This window comes from Diabrotica virgifera, chromosome 9 (assembly GCF_917563875.1).
Source record: "Diabrotica virgifera virgifera chromosome 9, PGI_DIABVI_V3a".
Lineage (NCBI taxonomy): Eukaryota > Metazoa > Arthropoda > Insecta > Coleoptera > Chrysomelidae > Diabrotica > Diabrotica virgifera.
In genome coordinates, this window is record NC_065451.1 from 218,203,587 (window position 1) to 218,222,133 (window position 18,547).

The 18,547-nt window shown below is 31.5% G+C and overlaps 2 protein-coding genes across 3 annotated transcripts in view; both read left to right on the plus strand.

Annotated features, from left to right (window-relative positions):
* The first annotated feature begins 7,654 nt into the window (after positions 1-7,654).
* On the plus strand, positions 7,655-16,353 carry LOC126892218 (uncharacterized). The gene is made up of 2 exons (XM_050661724.1): positions 7,655-7,752; positions 14,256-16,353. Exon 2 carries the CDS (start codon positions 14,320-14,322, stop codon positions 15,175-15,177), a length of 858 nt encoding a protein of 285 aa, XP_050517681.1. The 5' UTR covers positions 7,655-7,752; positions 14,256-14,319; the 3' UTR covers positions 15,178-16,353.
* Positions 16,354-18,166: 1,813 nt separating this feature from the next.
* LOC126892035 (uncharacterized) overlaps positions 18,167-18,547 on the plus strand; it is a 573,784-nt gene continuing 573,403 nt past the window's right edge. For both annotated transcript variants that reach the window (XR_007700658.1, XM_050661457.1), the window contains exon 1: positions 18,167-18,330. The gene's annotated coding sequence lies outside the window, so the exon portion shown is untranslated. The remainder of the gene's footprint in view (positions 18,331-18,547) is intronic.

The window sequence follows — 18,547 nt, forward strand, 5'->3', positions numbered from 1 at the left end:
ATAGAACTTTAATATCATCATTTTATTGATAATTTAACATTTTTATGTTGACAATGATATTTTTGTTGGGATTAAGCAACAATTGATTGTAATTATAACTACATTTTTCTTAGTTTTTGACGTTTCGACTCCCAATCCGGAAATCGTTCTTAAAAAAGGAAATTTTTTATGTTGTACTAGTATTACAAAGAGCACTGAACGCTAGAATGCTGGAAAAAAGACCGGTTGGAAAGCCAAGAAAGGGCTGGGAAGACACAGTAGACAGCGACGCACAAGCACTTTTAGGAGTCCGTGTATGGAGAAGAGCAGCCACATACAAACAACAAGGGTGGAGGCAAAAAATAAAGGAGGCCAAGGCTCAATATGGGCTGTAGCGTCGTAGAAGAAAAAAAATTAGTACATATTACATTCCAGACATTGTCGACTTTTTTGCGTCCCACCAATTCAATTTAATGTGAATTCTTAAAAGAATAACGTATTCAAAATTTCAAAATAAAATTTTACCAAAACGTTGAAAATTCGGATGGCCCAGAAGCCTTGTCCGGGACAGCGGGACACGACTTCGTAATTCAACACTAGTAATAGGGGAACATTGCATTCAACTTCATACATTTAATTTATAAATAACTTTGAAAAACTCCTGATACAAGAATAAAAAACCGCTAAACGCCGTAAAAATGAGTGGCGCATAAAATATTCCAGCTACAAAAGATCTGATATGAATATTACGTGGCGCGAAAATGGATTTTCATTTGATGCAAAACAAAAGTCTAGTTTTATTTTAAAAGATTTTTCCATAATATTTGCTAAATTTGAAGTACACGCGCCACAAAAGAGTTTTAAAATGCAAACTGTATCAAAGTTACTCTTTTGTGGCGCTTTTACTTCAAATTTAGCAAATATTATGGAAAAATCTTTTAAAATAAAACTAGAATTTTGTTTTGCATCAAATGAAAATCCATTTTCGCGCCACGTAATATTCATATCAGATCTTTTGTAGCTGGAATATTTTATGCGCCACTCATTTTTACGGCGTTTAGCGGTTTTTTATTCTTGTTTATAATACAAAACTAAAAACAAAAACCAACTTATTCATTTGTCACTATGCCATATTATGGCATTTGATATTTGTTAGTACTTCTACTGCGTTTTTACGTTCATAGTGATTACAGGGCTCGTCCATCACCTGCATTTTTCTGTCTTTGTGCTTCTATTTTTTTCCACTCGGTTAGCTCTACTTGTTATTTTTAACATGGGTCTTGGTTTAGGTTTAGATTGGTTGTTTAACTTCCATGACCCTAGTTTCGGAACAAGATGTAGATGGTTCAATTCTTATTTGATCTATATCATGTATGGATTTGCTGGAATTGAGTTTACTGTAATTATATCTACATCAGCGATGGTACATTATATTCATGGACTGTGGATCCTCAGATTACTATACTTTTTAATTTTATTAATAACTTCCACTTTAAATTGGATAAATTATTGGACAAAAGAACAAGAAAACACCATTTTCTATGGTCTAATGTTGTCAAATGTTATAATACTGTGTTGGTTACCTCTAGTGATATATAATTCATTGAAAATGTTTTTCTTTGTTTCTATCACTATCTACAGCATACTCTTGTTTACGAGCTTCATTCCAGAATGGCTTTCTTTAAGTTCCACGCTTGTTGTCATATTAGCTTTAGTAAAACTAGACAGTTACTTTGCTGTTAAATTTTGGAATATCTTTCGACGAAATAAAGTAACTGGAGACGTGGAAAGTCTAGAAGCAAATGGTCATTAACACAAAGGCTTCGAGCATGTTTAAAAAATTTACATTTATTGTGATTTTTTGTTATTTCAATAAAATTAGTATTAAACATTTATTTTATTTTTTATTGTCATATTTCTTATTCATTCAAAGTCGGTACCATTCTTTGCTTTTATCCCTGTAAAAGTTGGGCTTAATAACATTGATTCAAAATGGCTTGGACTTAAAGGATTTATACAGTAGCCTGTCTGTTATCCAGACCTTAACCCGTTAGATTTTTTTCTTTCGAATTATTCTAATTCACGTGCTTACATTAGGCGCATTTTTATTATTTTTAATAATTATTTATAATACAAAACTAAAAACAAAAACCAACTTATTCATTTGTCACTATGCCATATTATGGCATTTGATATTTGTTAGTACTTCTACTGCGTTTTTACGTTCATAGTGATTACAGGGCTCGTCCATCACCTGCATTTTTCTGTCTTTGTGCTTCTATTTTTTTCCACTCGGTTAGCTCTACTTGTTATTTTTAACATGGGTCTTGGTTTAGGTTTAGATTGGTTGTTTAACTTCCATGACCCTAGTTTCGGAACAAGATGTAGATGGTTCAATTCTTATTTGATCTATATCATGTATGGATTTGCTGGAATTGAGTTTACTGTAATTATATCTACATCAGCGATGGTACATTATATTCATGGACTGTGGATCCTCAGATTACTATACTTTTTAATTTTATTAATAACTTCCACTTTAAATTGGATAAATTATTGGACAAAAGAACAAGAAAACACCATTTTCTATGGTCTAATGTTGTCAAATGTTATAATACTGTGTTGGTTACCTCTAGTGATATATAATTCCTTGAAAATGTTTTTCTTTGGTTTTGTCACTATCTACAGCATACTCTTGTTTACGAGCTTCATTCCAGAATGGCTTTCTTTAAGTTCCACGCTTGTTGTCATATTAGCTTTAGTAAAACTAGACAGTTACTTTGCTGTTAAATTTTGGAATATCTTTCGACGAAATAAAGTAACTGGAGACGTGGAAAGTCTAGAAGCAAATGGTCATTAACACAAAGGCTTCGAGCATGTTTAAAAAATTTACATTTATTGTGATTTTTTGTTATTTCAATAAAATTAGTACTAACATTTATTTTATTTTTTATTGTCATATTTCTTATTCATTCAAAGTCGGTACCATTCTTTGCTTTTATCCCTGTAAAAGTTGGGCTTAATAACATTGATTCAAAATGGCTTGGACTTAAAGGATTTATACAGTAGCCTGTCTGTTATCCAGATCTTAACCCGTTAGATTTTTTTCTTTAGAATTATTCTAATTCACGTGCTTACATTAGGCGCATTTTTATTATTTTTAATAATTATTTATAATACAAAACTAAAAACAAAAACCAACTTATTCATTTGTCACTATGCCATATTATGGCATTTGATATTCGTTAGTACTTCTACTGCGTTTTTTACGTTCATAGTGATTACAGGGCTCATCCATCACCTGCATTTTTCTGTCTTTGTGCTTCTATTTTTTTCCACTCGATTAGCTCTACTTGTTATTTTTAACATGGGTCCTGGTTTAGGTTTAGATTGGTTGTTTAACTTCCATGACCCTAGTTTCGGAACAAGATGTAGATGGTTCAATTCTTATTTGATCTATATCATGTATGGATTTGCTGGAATTGAGTTCATTGTAATTATATCTACATCAGCGATGGTACATTATATTCATGGACTGTGGATGCTCAGATTACTATACTTTCTAATTTTATTAATAATTTTCACTCTAATTTTGATAAATTATTGGACAAAAGAACAAAAAAACACCATTTTCTATGGTCTAATGTTGTCAAATGTTATAATACTGTGTTGGTTACCTCTACTGATCTATAATTCATTGAAAATGATTTTCTTTGGTTCTGTCACTATCTACAGCATACTCTTGTTTACGAGCTTCATTCCAGAATGGCTTTCTTTAAGTTCCACACTTGTTGTCATATTATCTTTAGTAAAACTAGACAGTTACTTTGCTGTTAAATTTTGGAATATACCATTCTTTGCTTTTATCCCTGTAAAAGTTGGGCTTAATAAAATTCGTTCAAAATGACTTGGACTTAAAGGATTTATACAGTAGCCTGCCTGTTCTCCAGACCTTAACCCTTAAATTTTTTCTTTAGAATTATTCTAAATCACGTGCTTACATTAGGCGAATTTTTATTATTTTTAATAATAATTTATAATACAAAACTAAAAACAAAAACCAACTTATTCATCTGTCACTATGCCATATGGCATTTGATATTCGTTAGTACTTCTACTGCGTTTTTTACGTTCATAGTGATTACAGGGCTCGTCCATCACCTGCATTTTTCTGTCTTTGTGCTTCTATTTTTTTTTTTCAACACGGTTAGCTCTACTTGTTATTTTTAACATAGGTCTTGGTTTGGGTCTAAATTGGTTGTTTAACTTCCATGACCCTAGTTTCGGAACAAGATGTAGATGGTTCAATTCTTATTTGATCTATATCATGTATGGATTTTTTCTGGAATTGAGTTTATTGTAATTATATCTACATCAGCGATGATTCACTACATTCATGGACTGTGGATGCTCAGATTACTGTACTTTCTAATTTTGACTATAATCTTCACTCTAAATTGGATAAACTATTGGACAAAAGAACACAAAAACACCATATTCTATGGCCTAACGTTGTCTAATGTTATTATACTCTATTGGCTACCTCTACTGATCTATAATTCTTTGAAAATGATCTTTTTTGGTTCTATCACTATTTACAGTATACTTTTGTTTACAAGTTTCATTCCAGAATGGCTGTCTTTAAGTTCTACGCTTGTTGTTATATTAGCGTTAGTGAAACTCGACAGTTATTTTGCTGTTAAATTTTGGAATATCTTTAGAAGGAACAAAATCAATGGTGAAATAGAAAGTCTAGAAGCAAATGGTCATTAACACAAAGGCTTCGAGCATGTCTACAAATTTTACATTTATTGTGATTTTTCGTTATTTGAATAAAATTATTATTAGCCATTTATGTAATTTTCTTTTTCATAGTTCATATTCATTTAAAGTTGGTACCACTCATTGCTTTTATCCCTGTAGAAGTTGGGCTTATTAACATTCATTCACAATGGACTGTACTTATAGAGTGGCCTGCTTGTTTTCCAGACTTCAACCCGTTAGACTTTTTTCTTTAGGGTTATCCAAAATCACATTTTTACGTTAGGCGACTAACCCGCTTGCTTATGATTTTTAACATGGGTCTTGGTTTAGGTCTAGATTGGTTGTTCAATCTGGGAAAAAGATGTAGATGGTTCAATTCTTATTTGCTCTATATCATGTATGGATTTGCTGGAATTGAATTTGTTGTAATTATATCTACATCTGCAATGGTGCATTACCGTCATGGACTGTGGATGCTCAGATTACTATACTTTCTAATTTTAACCACTATCTTAGCTCTGAATTAGATAAACTATTGGACAAAAGAACAAAAAAATACCATGTTCTATGGTTTAATGTTGTCTAATGTTATAATATTGTGTTGGTTACCACTACTTGTATACAACTCCTTAAAATTGATTTTCTTTGGTTTTATCACTATTTACAATATACTTTTGTTTACGAGCTTCATTCCAGAATGGCTGTCTTTAAAATCCACGCTTGTTGTCATATTGGCATTAGTAAAACTAGTCAGTTATTTTGCTGTTAAATTTTGGAATATCTTTCGAAGAAGCAAAATAAATCAGGACGTGGAAAGGTTAGAAGAACATGGTCATTAGTACAAAGTCCACGAGCATGTTTAAAAAAATTACATTTATTGTAAAAAAGGGTTCAAGGCAGGTTTTGTTTATATTCGATTCAGAGTTGGACTACCATCTCCATATAGTAACTATTTCAGCATCCTTATGCATCATCAGTGAAGATTATGCAGTCACAACTCTGAAGGGAATACAAACATTCTGCCTCTTTTAAAGCAAACCATCGCGATGCGATGAACCCGCCTTTTGAGACGCAATACAGCGACATCTCTCGTATTACGAGGAAAACGAAAAGCCCTAGATACAAAGTTTACTACTTTTTAAACAATTAGAATAATTGAAATAAAAATATAATAAACAATATTTTAAATCCAAGACTTTTCGTTAATAAACTGCTTTCTGGCTGCATCCCATATCTCCGGATTTTACAATATATAATCACATAGAGACGACGAAATAGGAGAAAGCAAATAGAGGACACTTAGGCCACGCATTTACCTTCTCTTCGTCTAGGAAAAGGACCGAAAGACAGTTTCTAAATACTCACAAATTGAGTAAAAATGAAAAAGATAAAAAAGGGTTCAAGGCAGGTTTTGTTTATATTCGATTCAGAGTTGGACTGCCATCTCCATATAGTAACTATTTCAGCATCCTTATGCATCATCAGTGAAGATTATGCAGTCACAACTCTGAAGGGAATACAAACATTCTGCCTCTTTTAAAGCAAACCATCGCGATGCGATGAACCCGCCTTTTGAGACGCAATACAGCGACATCTCTCGTATTACGAGGAAAACGAAAAGCCCTAGATACAAGGTTTACTACTTTTTAAACAATTAGAATAATTGAAATAAAAATATAATAAACAATATTTTAAATCCAAGACTTTTCGTTAATAAACTGCTTTCTGGCTGCATCCCATATCTCCGGATTTTACAATATATAATCACATAGAGACGACGAAACAGGAGAAAGCAAATAGAGGACACTTAGGCCACGCATTTACCTTCTCTTCGTCTAGGAAAAGGACCGAAAGACAGTTTCTAAATACTCACAAATTGAGTAAAAATGAAAAAGATAAAAAAGGGTTCAAGGCAGGTTTTGTTTATATTCGATTCAGAGTTGGACTACCATCTCCATATAGTACCTATTTCAGCATCCTTATGCATCATCAGTGAAGATTATGCAGTCACAACTCTGAAGGGAATACAAACATTCTGCCTCTTTTAAAGCAAACCATCGCGATGCGATGAACCCGCCTTTTGAGACGCAATACAGCGACATCTCTCGTATTACGAGGAAAACGAAAAGCCCTAGATACAAAGTTTACTACTTTTTAAACAATTAGAATAATTGAAATAAAAATATAATAAACAATATTTTAAATCCAAGACTTTTCGTTAATAAACTGCTTTCTGGCTGCATCCCATATCTCCGGATTTTACAATATATAATCACATAGAGACGACGAAATAGGAGAAAGCACATAGAGGACACTTAGGCCACGCATTTACCTTCTCTTCGTCTAGGAAAAGGACCGAAAGACAGTTTCTAAATACTCACAAATTGAGTAAAAATGAAAAAGATAAAAAAGGGTTCAAGGCAGGTTTTGTTTATATTCGATTCAGAGTTGGACTACCATCTCCATATAGTAACTATTTCAGCATCCTTATGCATCATCAGTGAAGATTATGCAGTCACAACTCTGAAGGGAATACAAACATTCTGCCTCTTTTAAAGCAAACCATCGCGATGCGATGAACCCGCCTTTTGAGACGCAATACAGCGACATCTCTCGTATTACGAGGAAAACGAAAAGCCCTAGATACAAAGTTTACTACTTTTTAAACAATTAGAATACATTTGTTGTGATTTTTTGTTATATCAATAAAATTAGTATTAGACATATATGCAATTTTTTTGAGATCCGTGTATCAGGAAATTCTCCTAGATCCGTCGTTATATGGGCACATTATTGAAAGAGCAATCATGAAATAAAACTTGATAATGCAACATGCAACAGAACTACATAACATACATAGTTGCTGTAATTTTCTTAAAACTTTTTATTTCTGCGAATTTGATGTGTGTGGGTGAGCGTTAAATACAGAGTTTAAAGTGTCTGACAAAAAAATTTAGTCTATTTTCATAAATTGGTGAAATTGGTGGCAGAGTTTGCTCATTCGTTTCTGTAAGTATATTATACGTATTAGACTATGTTTAATTATCATTACTAATATAACAAAATTAGTTAACTCATTAAGTACTAACACATAATCAAGTACATTCGTCAATCAGTCACATCGTCTCAGGGACGTCTCGTTTCTTTAGCACCCTCTATTTATTTTTGTCCAGAAATGTGTGTGCATGTATACCGTTATAGTTCTTTCACTCTATCTTTGCCCATGCATGAAATTATTCACGAATTACTATTTATATTAGGTCTCGTTTTTACTCACAGAGACTAGTAATTATCGCAAAATTAAGCCACTTGTCCATAGAAAGCGCATTTGTCGTGTTTATTGGTTTATTAAACGCTTTTATTTAGTTCAATAGTTTGTGTTAAATCTTTAGACGTTAACTTGACTACCTTTTCTTCAATGCAAATGAATGAAAATTTGCCAGACATTTGCATTCGTGGGAACAATACACGAATAGTCAATAAAAATTTTTTTATGTTTATTAATTGTTTAAATAAAAAAAACGATTTTAATGGAAAATGCTTAAATTCTCTTGCTTCTTACAATGTAGAAACTTTAAACTTCTACGGATTGTAGCTAATGATATGAACTATACATAATTTCACTTTTTACGTTAATTGTTTACATTATGCTTCATAAATAAACAATAATGTTTCAAATTTTGAACGCTCATATATATTTGTTTATATAAAAATCGGCGCTTATTCGTGTCAAATTTCAATACGATGCGAAACAAAACTTCAACCAAAACTCGAATTAAAAAATTCGGGTTTTTATCGTAGTCTTATAAAAACCACCGGTAGAGACGTTTTGTGCTACAATTAACATTAGAATTCGTTTTGGCGTATTAATTAATTAAACACTTTTCTTTAGTTCAATCGTTTGGGTCAAATCTTTGGCCGGTTATTTGACTGCCTTTTCTTCAATGTAAATGACTAAACATTTGCAGACATATGCATTCGCGGGAACAATACAAGAATAATTATTAAAAAAAATTTTAATGTTTATTAATTGTTTAAATAAAAAGCGATTTTAACGGAAAATGCTTAAATTCTTTTGTTTTTTACTATGAAGAAACTTGAAACTTTTACAGATTGTAGTTAATATATGAACTATACATAATTTGACATTTTACGTTAATTGTTTACGTTACGCTTCATTAATAAACAATAAAATTTCAAATTTTTTGCCGATTCCGACTACTTTTTATGTTTGTACATCATATGTTTTATGCATATTTTAATAAACATGACTTTTTTTTGACGTATTTTAATGTTTGAAAAGTGTAAGACTAAAAAGTAAAAAATAAAAAATATATGAAAAAAAAAATTTTAAGAAACGCTTTTCTTTAGTTACGAGTGACTAACATTAAAAATATTATAAAAAAATCAACTAAAAAGCCAAAAATAAAAAAAAAATTGAAGAAATCTAACACATTCGTTAAAGAAAAGCGTGGAGCGAAAACCGTTTATTCGATGAAGACGTGCCACGCTTTTCTTTGACGAATGTGTTAGATTTCTTCAATTTTTGTTTTATTTTTGGCTTTTTAGTTGATTTTTTTATAATATTTTCAATGTTAGTCTTCTCCTTCTTCTTCTTGTGCCACTCCTATCGGAGATTGGAAATCATCAAGGCTACCCTGACTTTGTTTACAGCTGACCTAAAAAGTTCATTAGTGGTGCAGCCAAACCACTCTCTCAAATTCCGCATCCACGACATTCTTCTACGGCCTGGATTCCGTTTTCCTTCTATTTTTCCTTGCATTATATTTTGAAGTAATGCTTATTTATGACCTCTCATCAGGTGACCCAAATACTCGAGTTTTCTTCGTTTTATCGTTAATAAAATTTCTGGGTCTCTTCCTATCCTTCGTATTACTTCAAGATTTGTGATTCTATCAACCCAACTAATCTTCAGCATTCGACGGTAGCACCACATCTCGAAACTTTCAATATTTTTTATGTTGTTCTGTTTGAGAGTCCAGGCCTCTACACCGTATAATAGCGTGTTAAATACGTAGCCACTTAGCATTCTTAATCGTAGAGGGATGCTTATATCTGTGTTGTAGAAGAATTTTCTCATCTTTATGAAGGTGGCCCTGGCAATTTCGATACGTCTTTTTATTTCATTGTTTTGGTCTCCAGTTTCGTTTATTAAAGTTCCCAAGTATTTATAACTTGTTAGCAATGTTAGTCACTCGTAACTAAAGAAAAGCGTTTCTTAAAAAATTTTATTTCATATTTTTTTTATTTGCATTTATTGTTCATTTGGTTTTATAGATCAATGAAGTTTTATTTATTAATAAAGCTTATTTCGTTTTATATTTAAAAAAATAAATATAATCAATATATAAAATAATATTCAGTTAAATAGAGGAAGAGTTTCAATTCTGACTATTGAGTCCCCAGACAAAGACGAGTATTAGTAATGGCGTATTACAATATTAACTTTGTTGTTGTGACTTTGTTAAATTTATTTATTACCGTTCTATATTTAACTTTATAGGTACTTGTAATAGTCGGTATGATGTTCAAACTATTTAATTTCGAGTCCATCAATTTCCTCAATAGTGAAAAAAGATTAAACACTTCAATAAAATACATCCACCGGGATAATAGCCATTTCCTAATTATTACATCGACATTACGTATCAATGATATTACACAGCGACTTAAGTTTCATTTAATGTTTTAATTTAATTTATTGGAAAATGAATCATGATTCACGAGCAAAGATAAAATGGCACAACTATAACAGGCCTTTTCAGCCCATTGCGAGATGGATAATTTTTATCTTTTTTTGTTCTTAGCATCTCAGCTTCAAATCTCTGATTCTCATCTCTCGGACACCTTCCACCACTAGATCACCCTTAGCCTAGTCCGTATCCTAGTCTCAGACACCTTCCATCACTAGATCTTTCTTAGCTTTTCTCTCTTTTTTGCCCTCAGATAGGTACTTAGTAAAAGACGTGTTCTATCCCACTATCCCTTACAATCAATTTTTTCTAAAACTACATTGAATACACTCAATCATATTTTCATGAAACATTACAATCCCTAATAGCTAACATGGCATTCAAAATTCGCTTCTTGGTTGAGGTGAATTACTCCTCTATGTCATTTATAGCTTGCTGTGTGTCTTTGTTGCTGTCATGTCGTGACCAATAAATAGATATACATAGAATAGAAGATGGTGGTCCAAAAGTGGTTGCCTTACTATTTTTAATATTTTTTATTTTTTTACTTTTTAAACTTCAGTCTATAGAGAGCACAAAATGACATTAAATTTATTTTTAAAAAATTTAGTTTGCCGATGACGGCCATTTTTGTTAAAGCGTGTCGAACATTTTCACGGAAAACCTGGCTGCGCTTTTTAGCCAATATTTTCACTGAGGTTTGTCCTAGAACAATAAATCAAAAACCAAACTTTTTATAAAAGTATGCTCTAAAAAAACGGTACATAGCATTATTTAATTTCAAACTACCCTTAAGGCCTTTAATAAACCTCAAAGTTTGAAAAGGTAAACTGATAAAATTCCATTTTCAGCATTTTTTTAACAGCATAAGGCAAGCCGATAATGGTTTGTAATTTTTTTCTGGAAAAGACATATGTACATACTTTAAACAAAAAAAGTTTGAGCTTTGAGACTCATTTACTGAGTAAATTTTTTCAAAAAAAATCTCAAAAATGTAATTTTTTGAAAAATCTCAAAGTTTGACCACTTATATCCCTGATGGGCACCGATGAAAAAATTTGAAATTTGGCTGAATGTTAGCCTCTAGCAAGTAGAATAAGAAGTAAAAATTTGGAGTTGCAGACTTACGTTATATAAGAGTTACGGGTCTAGGACCTTTCATCGCCTCCAGTTCATCGCCTCCGTTTCGATGCCGCCAGTTCATCGCCGGCCCATTCATCGCCGGCTGATTCATCGCCAGTCAGTTAATCGCTATCTGAAAAATCTTTACGAATTTTCGACAGTTACATTTATTATTTATTTTTAGTAATAATTAGGAAATTCTAGGAAATGACCATTCCCGTTGCCATACTTAATATTTTAATAGACTTTCAAACTTTTATAATATAAAATACAGGATAATGATTATTTTATTCATAGGAGATTCTGACCAATAGAAAGCTACAGAAATCTAAATTAAACTGATAATTTTTGATAATTTCCCGTCGTCAAGTATATTACGTCAGATGCCCTTCGTTGCTATGAAAAAATACATTCAGTGACATTAATGACAATTAATGTTTTAAAAATTATAAAAGTTATGATTTTCAACCGTAAAATATTTATAAAAACCGTGTGTTTAATTGTACTAATTTGTACTTACATAAATAAATTACAATAAAATTTTGGTTTTGAACAGTTTTATTCATGAAATAATCGCAACAAATTGCACTCGATCTCTAAAATTAATATAGAATTTTAGAGCGCTTGTGCAATTATTACTGATAATCTTTTTAATTTCCCGGTCAACATTTCCAACCAAGAGAAACTGTTTCTTAAATTCGAAAAGAACTCAAAATTCCTGTACAACAATTTAGGGGAAGTAGAACAGTAAATAATAATATTTTTTATCTTTTTAATTGTCAAAAGTTTTGAACTGAATTTAACGTCGTGTCGTGTCATCTCCCATAATACAAAATCAACTGACTAACTGGTGGTCAAACGGACGGCGATGAAACGGACGGCGATGAAATGGACTGGCGATGAACCGGGGGCATCGAAACGGCGGCGATGAACCGGCGACGATGAAACGTCCCATTCCGAAGAGTTACAGGCCAAAAAAAATGGTCAAAAATCAAAACGGTCACAATTTGGGAGTTTGCGGGCAGGGTAATTAAAATTCAAATAAACTGTCCAATGAAATAAAAATTAATGTATTTTCACCAGATTTCACAATAAATACAAATTTATACAGGGTGGGCCAAAGAAAAGAGTCCACCTCGTTATTTGGCAAGGGTTACCTATTAGATTTTAAGGAAATGCCGAAATAGGGCCATTTTTATTTTTATTATATTGCAACTTTTTGGGATATATTTCATACTACGTGACGGCATCCATCTGAGCGTGATGACGTAATCGATGATTTTTTTAAATGGAAATATGGGTCTTGTGGCAACTAAAAATACATTTTACTGCTGTCAGAAAATAGAAAAACTGTTTATTTCACAAATAAACATTTCTTTTCGCTTAAATTAAATCACAAACAGCCTCCCACCTACCTCTTGACAGTTTGAACATTTAATTTAAGCGAAAATAAATGTTTATTTGCCAAATAATATTTTTTTTCTTTTTTATGACAGCAATAAAATTTATTTTCAGTTAAATAAATTACTTACATTCTTCTTTTTGTGTCAATTAATTTAATTCAAAAATTATTTTTTGGCCACCCTGTATAAATAATTATATTATTGTTTATACTACTGAACAGAGAAAACATACTACTATCCCTATTCTCATTAAAAAAATCATCGATTACGTCATCACGCCCAGATGGATGACGTCACTGACGATGACACGTCATGATGACACTTCATGGAGACGTATGAAATATATGTAAAAATATTGTAATTTAAAAATAAAAGTTTCGGCAATCCCCTTAAAACTGCCAAATATCGAGGTGAACTCTTTTCTTTGGCCCACCCTGTATAAATTTGTATTCATTGTGAAATCTGATGAAAATAGATTAATTTTTATTTCATTAGACAGTTTATTCGAATTTTAATTACCCTGCCCGCAAACGCTCAAATTTTGACCATTTTGATTTTCGACCATTTTTTCAAACCTGTATCTCCTATATTAGGTAAGTCTGCAACTCCAAATTTTTACTCCTCATTCTCAGAGATATAAGGGGTCAAAACTTTTTCAAAAAATTACATTTTTGAGATTTTTTTTTGAAAAAATTTACTCAAGTCTTAAAGCTCAAACTGTTTTTATTTAAAGTATGTAGGTACGTATGTGTTTTGCAGAAGAAAATTACAAACCATTATCGGCTTGCCTTATGCTGTTAAAAAAATGCTGAAAATGGAATTTTACCAGTTTACCTCTTCAAACTTTGAGGTTCATTTAAGACCTTAAGGGTAGTTTGAAATTAAATAATGCTACATGCCGTTTTTTAGAGCATACTTTTCTGAAAAGCTTGGTTTTTGATTTATTGTTCTAGGACAAACCTCAGTGAAAATATTGGCTAAACAGCAAAGCCATGTTTTCCGTGAAAATGCGCTTTAACAAAAATGGCCGTCATCGGCAAACTAAATTTTTTAAAAATAAAATAAATGGAATTCTGTAGGTAGTCTATAGACTGAAGTTTAAAAGGTAAAAAAATAAAAAATATTAAAAATAGTCAAGCAACCAACTTAATTTATATTGGACCACTTGGGATGGATTGACCCAGATATAGAAGATGATGATGGTCTTTTTTGAAAGAATTTAAAATATAATAAGTCTCTAATTTTCTTTTTCATACTATATTATTTGTTTCAGAAATCGAAATAAGGCTGATAACTCCTCCTCTTGGGACGACGATCCACATTTGGACACACCAGGCATGGACTGGCTGGAATATGTAACCATAGCAGCAGATTACTTCAGCATCCCCCTACGTCTCATTTCCATCTTATGCGACATACTCCTCATAGCTGTCATTCTGAAGTACCGAAGACTTAAAAACAGAACCAACTGCTACCTCTTGAACTTTGCAATTTTCCACATTTTTTATGTATTGTCGATTCCTCTCTTCTATTGTATAATGGATCTATTTTACCCAAAGGGCTTAGAGGTCCGTTGGTACTGCATTTGTTCGAGGATAGAGAACTTTGCAATTGCTTTACTATTGACATTCATTGCTGGATATGGAGTTGATGTTGTGGTTGAAAGCCAACAGGCTAATTGGTTTCCAAAATACGAAAAGAGATATTTTTATTTGTTTTTCTTTTTTTACTTTTTTCATGTAATGATTTTCGCCATCTCTGCAAATTTTTGTTTCAAAAGTGGCTTTCAAAACAACTTTAATTCTTACTTTTTAACCACCTACTACCTTATTGCTGTAATTTTTCTGCTATATCTTGGCACTAACAATAAAGATGGCAGACTGGTAAAAACAAAGTCATACGCTCTAAACATATCCATAGTAATATTACTCCTGTGGTTGCCATTATTTATGGTTTACAATTTAATAAACATCGTCAAAAAGAGAAACGTAGAAACAGTGTTGTGGTCTCTAGCCTTTTTACCAGAATTCTTAGCGTATTCTTGTTCAATGGTTGTTTTTTGGAAATTATGGAAGGACCAAAAACAATTCAAAACTGCTTTTAGGAAAATATTCAGAAGAGAAGTATCTGTTGAGGACTATGAAGAGTTGTTTGTGGTAGAAAATAATGGAAATTCAGACCAAAACAAAATGTAGAAAGGGCAAAAAATGTGATTAAGGCGATAGGCGCAAACTTTCGGCTACAATGCTATTTCAATGGGATTCATTTTTTTCTAATCCTGAGAAAGCTAATAAGTATTTTTGAAAAATTCAATCGCAGAATAAAAGATTACGTTATTACCAAGGGAATAAAGTTCCTGAAAACTTCTGTTTATTTTAATAAATTACAGGGTGAGAATCTAAGAGAAAATTTAGTGTGATTTTTAATTTTAGATATCTCATTCAAACGAAACTTTTTATTTATGCTAAGGGACTTTCGGCCCTTTGTAATAATCTTTCATTCTGCGTTTAAATTTTTCAAAAATATTTATTAATTTTTTCAGGATTCGAAAAAGAAATATCCGTGGTGATATTTTCCAAATCGAACATTCGCTATCTTTGTCATACAACGCACTCAGTCGAACAGAATGTGCTGACAAGACAGTGACAAATAAGGGTACTAAATATTTGACACGGCTTCAGGAATATTTTGAGTGGTTTATTAAATAATATTTATAGTGCACTTGATTGATAATTGATTTAAGAGGCGAAATTAATAAAAAGTTATTTATTGTTTATTATTTATGGAAGATCCCAAGCAAATCATAAACCAGGATATATTCTGTGATCCAAGTATTTTGTTGATACCGATGTTAAAAATTTATATAAGCGTTCCATAGTAACAATATATTATTAAAAAATCACTTTATCACTTTTCCTCTTTTTTCGATTAAGTTTTAGTTGTTATTGCATAGTATATAAATTATTATAATCACTGAATACATAGTTAGTGAAAAAATTTTCATATTAGTTAACTGAACTAACAATTTAAGCGATTATACAAATAACAGTTATCCAAGATCATTCAAAAGTCATCTCTAAGTTAATGGTGACAATGTCATTGTCAAGTAATGTTTATGTACATATCCATACCAGTGAGAATTTTACTACACGTAATTTGCCGTGTAAAGAAAGAAACAGTAGGGATAGCCGTAAAATATTTGCGCCTGCGCTCTTAAATGATTATTATTAAGTTAGTTGTTATTATACTGAATATAGCATATAGCTGGATATAGCAATATTTCAAGCTTGTGCTATATGTGTGACTTAATCTAGGATAATTTTCTAGGAGCATTGTAAATTGTGTTTTTAATAAATTAAATATTAAGTGTGTGTAATAATAGTTATTAATGATATAAGTGTTAAAAGTACACGTTTAAGGCACGCATGTGAAAGTTTGCAGAATGAGCGAAGCGAATTCTACAATTCACATGAGTGCCTTAAAAATGTACTTTTTAACACGTATATCATACAATATTTTTTCTACAAACGTCTTATATATCAACAATTATAATTTATTCATTCTCAATTACAGGACAATATCTACAAAAACTTTTACTTGAACTTGAATGACATTCCATTTATATATTTTTCTTGACATTATATCAAAACTGCCTATACTGTCAATACGTAAATCATAACAACTATAGAATAACATCCTACTTTTATTGTTGTATATTCTAACAAATTTTATTAGTTTTTTTTTACAAACGTGTTAAAAATGCAATAATACAGTTTAAATTAAATTTTACAAAACCTTTTATACCACTTTCTTCAAATTGCGCAAGTTGTACTAATAATATTAATGTTAATAAATGAAATATAAATATTTTGACGTTTCACAATTTGACAATTAACTTTTAACTGCAGTGCCTTAAAATTTTTAAAGCACTAGTGCTTTAAAGTAGCATTTTTAACGCTCCTCTGGAATGCTAAAAATTGCATTTTTAACACGGTTGTAGAAAAGAGAATATAAATTAATTATTTTTATTGGCATACATAAGGCAGACATGTGGCATACATATGGGCAGACTTAAATATAACTGTTAAAAATATAAATCAGTAAATAAATCATTACAGTATGTATGAATTAAGAATAACAAGTTCTTTTAAAACCTGCAAAAATGTATAGGGTGTCCTATTAAAAAAACTGTATACAATCGAACTCACTTCTTGGCATAGCATTCTTGCCAAGTAAAAGTATTTCTATAACCGGGATATTCTAATAACCGATCATTATTGGCTAGTAAAACCGTTCGGGACCTCAAATTTCTATTACTTAAACAGGGATATTCCTATAACCGGTATTCTAATTAGCGGGTACGACTGTACTGTGTTTCCAGTAAAACTGGAAATACAGTAGCAACAAAACTTACATCATAATATGCGTTATATCTCATTTTACTTGCATAAGTTTCATAAATATAGCTTTTCTCGTTTCAAAGTTATTTACTTTGTTCCATATTTTATCCCAACCCTGTATCATCATCATTCAGCCTATACTTGTACTTTCGCACATTTTGATGGCATGATCAATGCGATCTGTTATCAGGACTATGCCGTCCGCGAACCTGATGTGACTAAGTTGCTCTCCATTTATGTTTATGCCCTTTTCGTCTAGGTTCGCACGCTTACACATATATTCCAATAATGTTGTAAACAGTTTTGGCGAAATAGTGTCACCTTGGTGAACTCCAAGATAACCTTAAACTTGTGTATCTTCATGGAGTCTGACGGATGCCGTAGCATTATCGTAGATAATTTTGATCACAGTGGTGTAGCGATGCTATATTCGGCATTCTTTTAAAGATGGATCTTCTGATGGTTCACTGTGTCAAATGTTTTCTCATGTTGTATAATAATCCTGCTTATACCCTGTATAATTAATAGTCCTTTAAATGGCCTGTAGATCATCTTAAATAAACAATTTCACACAACACGTTTGTTTAGGAACCTTAAAAACGTAATTTAATGATTAGAAACAGTTCTTATCATATTTTTGTCCATCTCATTGTCAAATAACATCTATTAGCTTGACTCAACAAAGGTAGATCCAGTATTGGATAACACGAATTCGGCCAATTAGGCCAACCTTGATTAATTTAAACGTAACGTGCCACAACTACTTTAACAACTTAATACGTCTTCGTTTAACCCGACTCGTTAAGTTATAATGTCGCTGGAGCTTATTGTGTCATCGTCTTCAAGTAGTCAGACTGTTTTGCTGTATATGTAGTTGTTTATTGTAGTGAATTTAAGAAGTTATTAGAAATTAGTGAAATGTTGTAGCGTGAAGGAAATATCGAACATGTAAGTAAAACTAATATTTTTTTTATTAGAAATAACCCGCATCAACCATAAAATGTTATTAGCGGTGGTACAATTACGATACATATTAAATTGATATAAACTATGAACTATAGAATTTTTACAAAGTTGGTTTTAAATTGTTCATAACGTAGCACTCATATTTTTTTTATTAAGTAAACCGCGTCAACCATGAAAGGTTATTGGCGGGGAAGAGTTG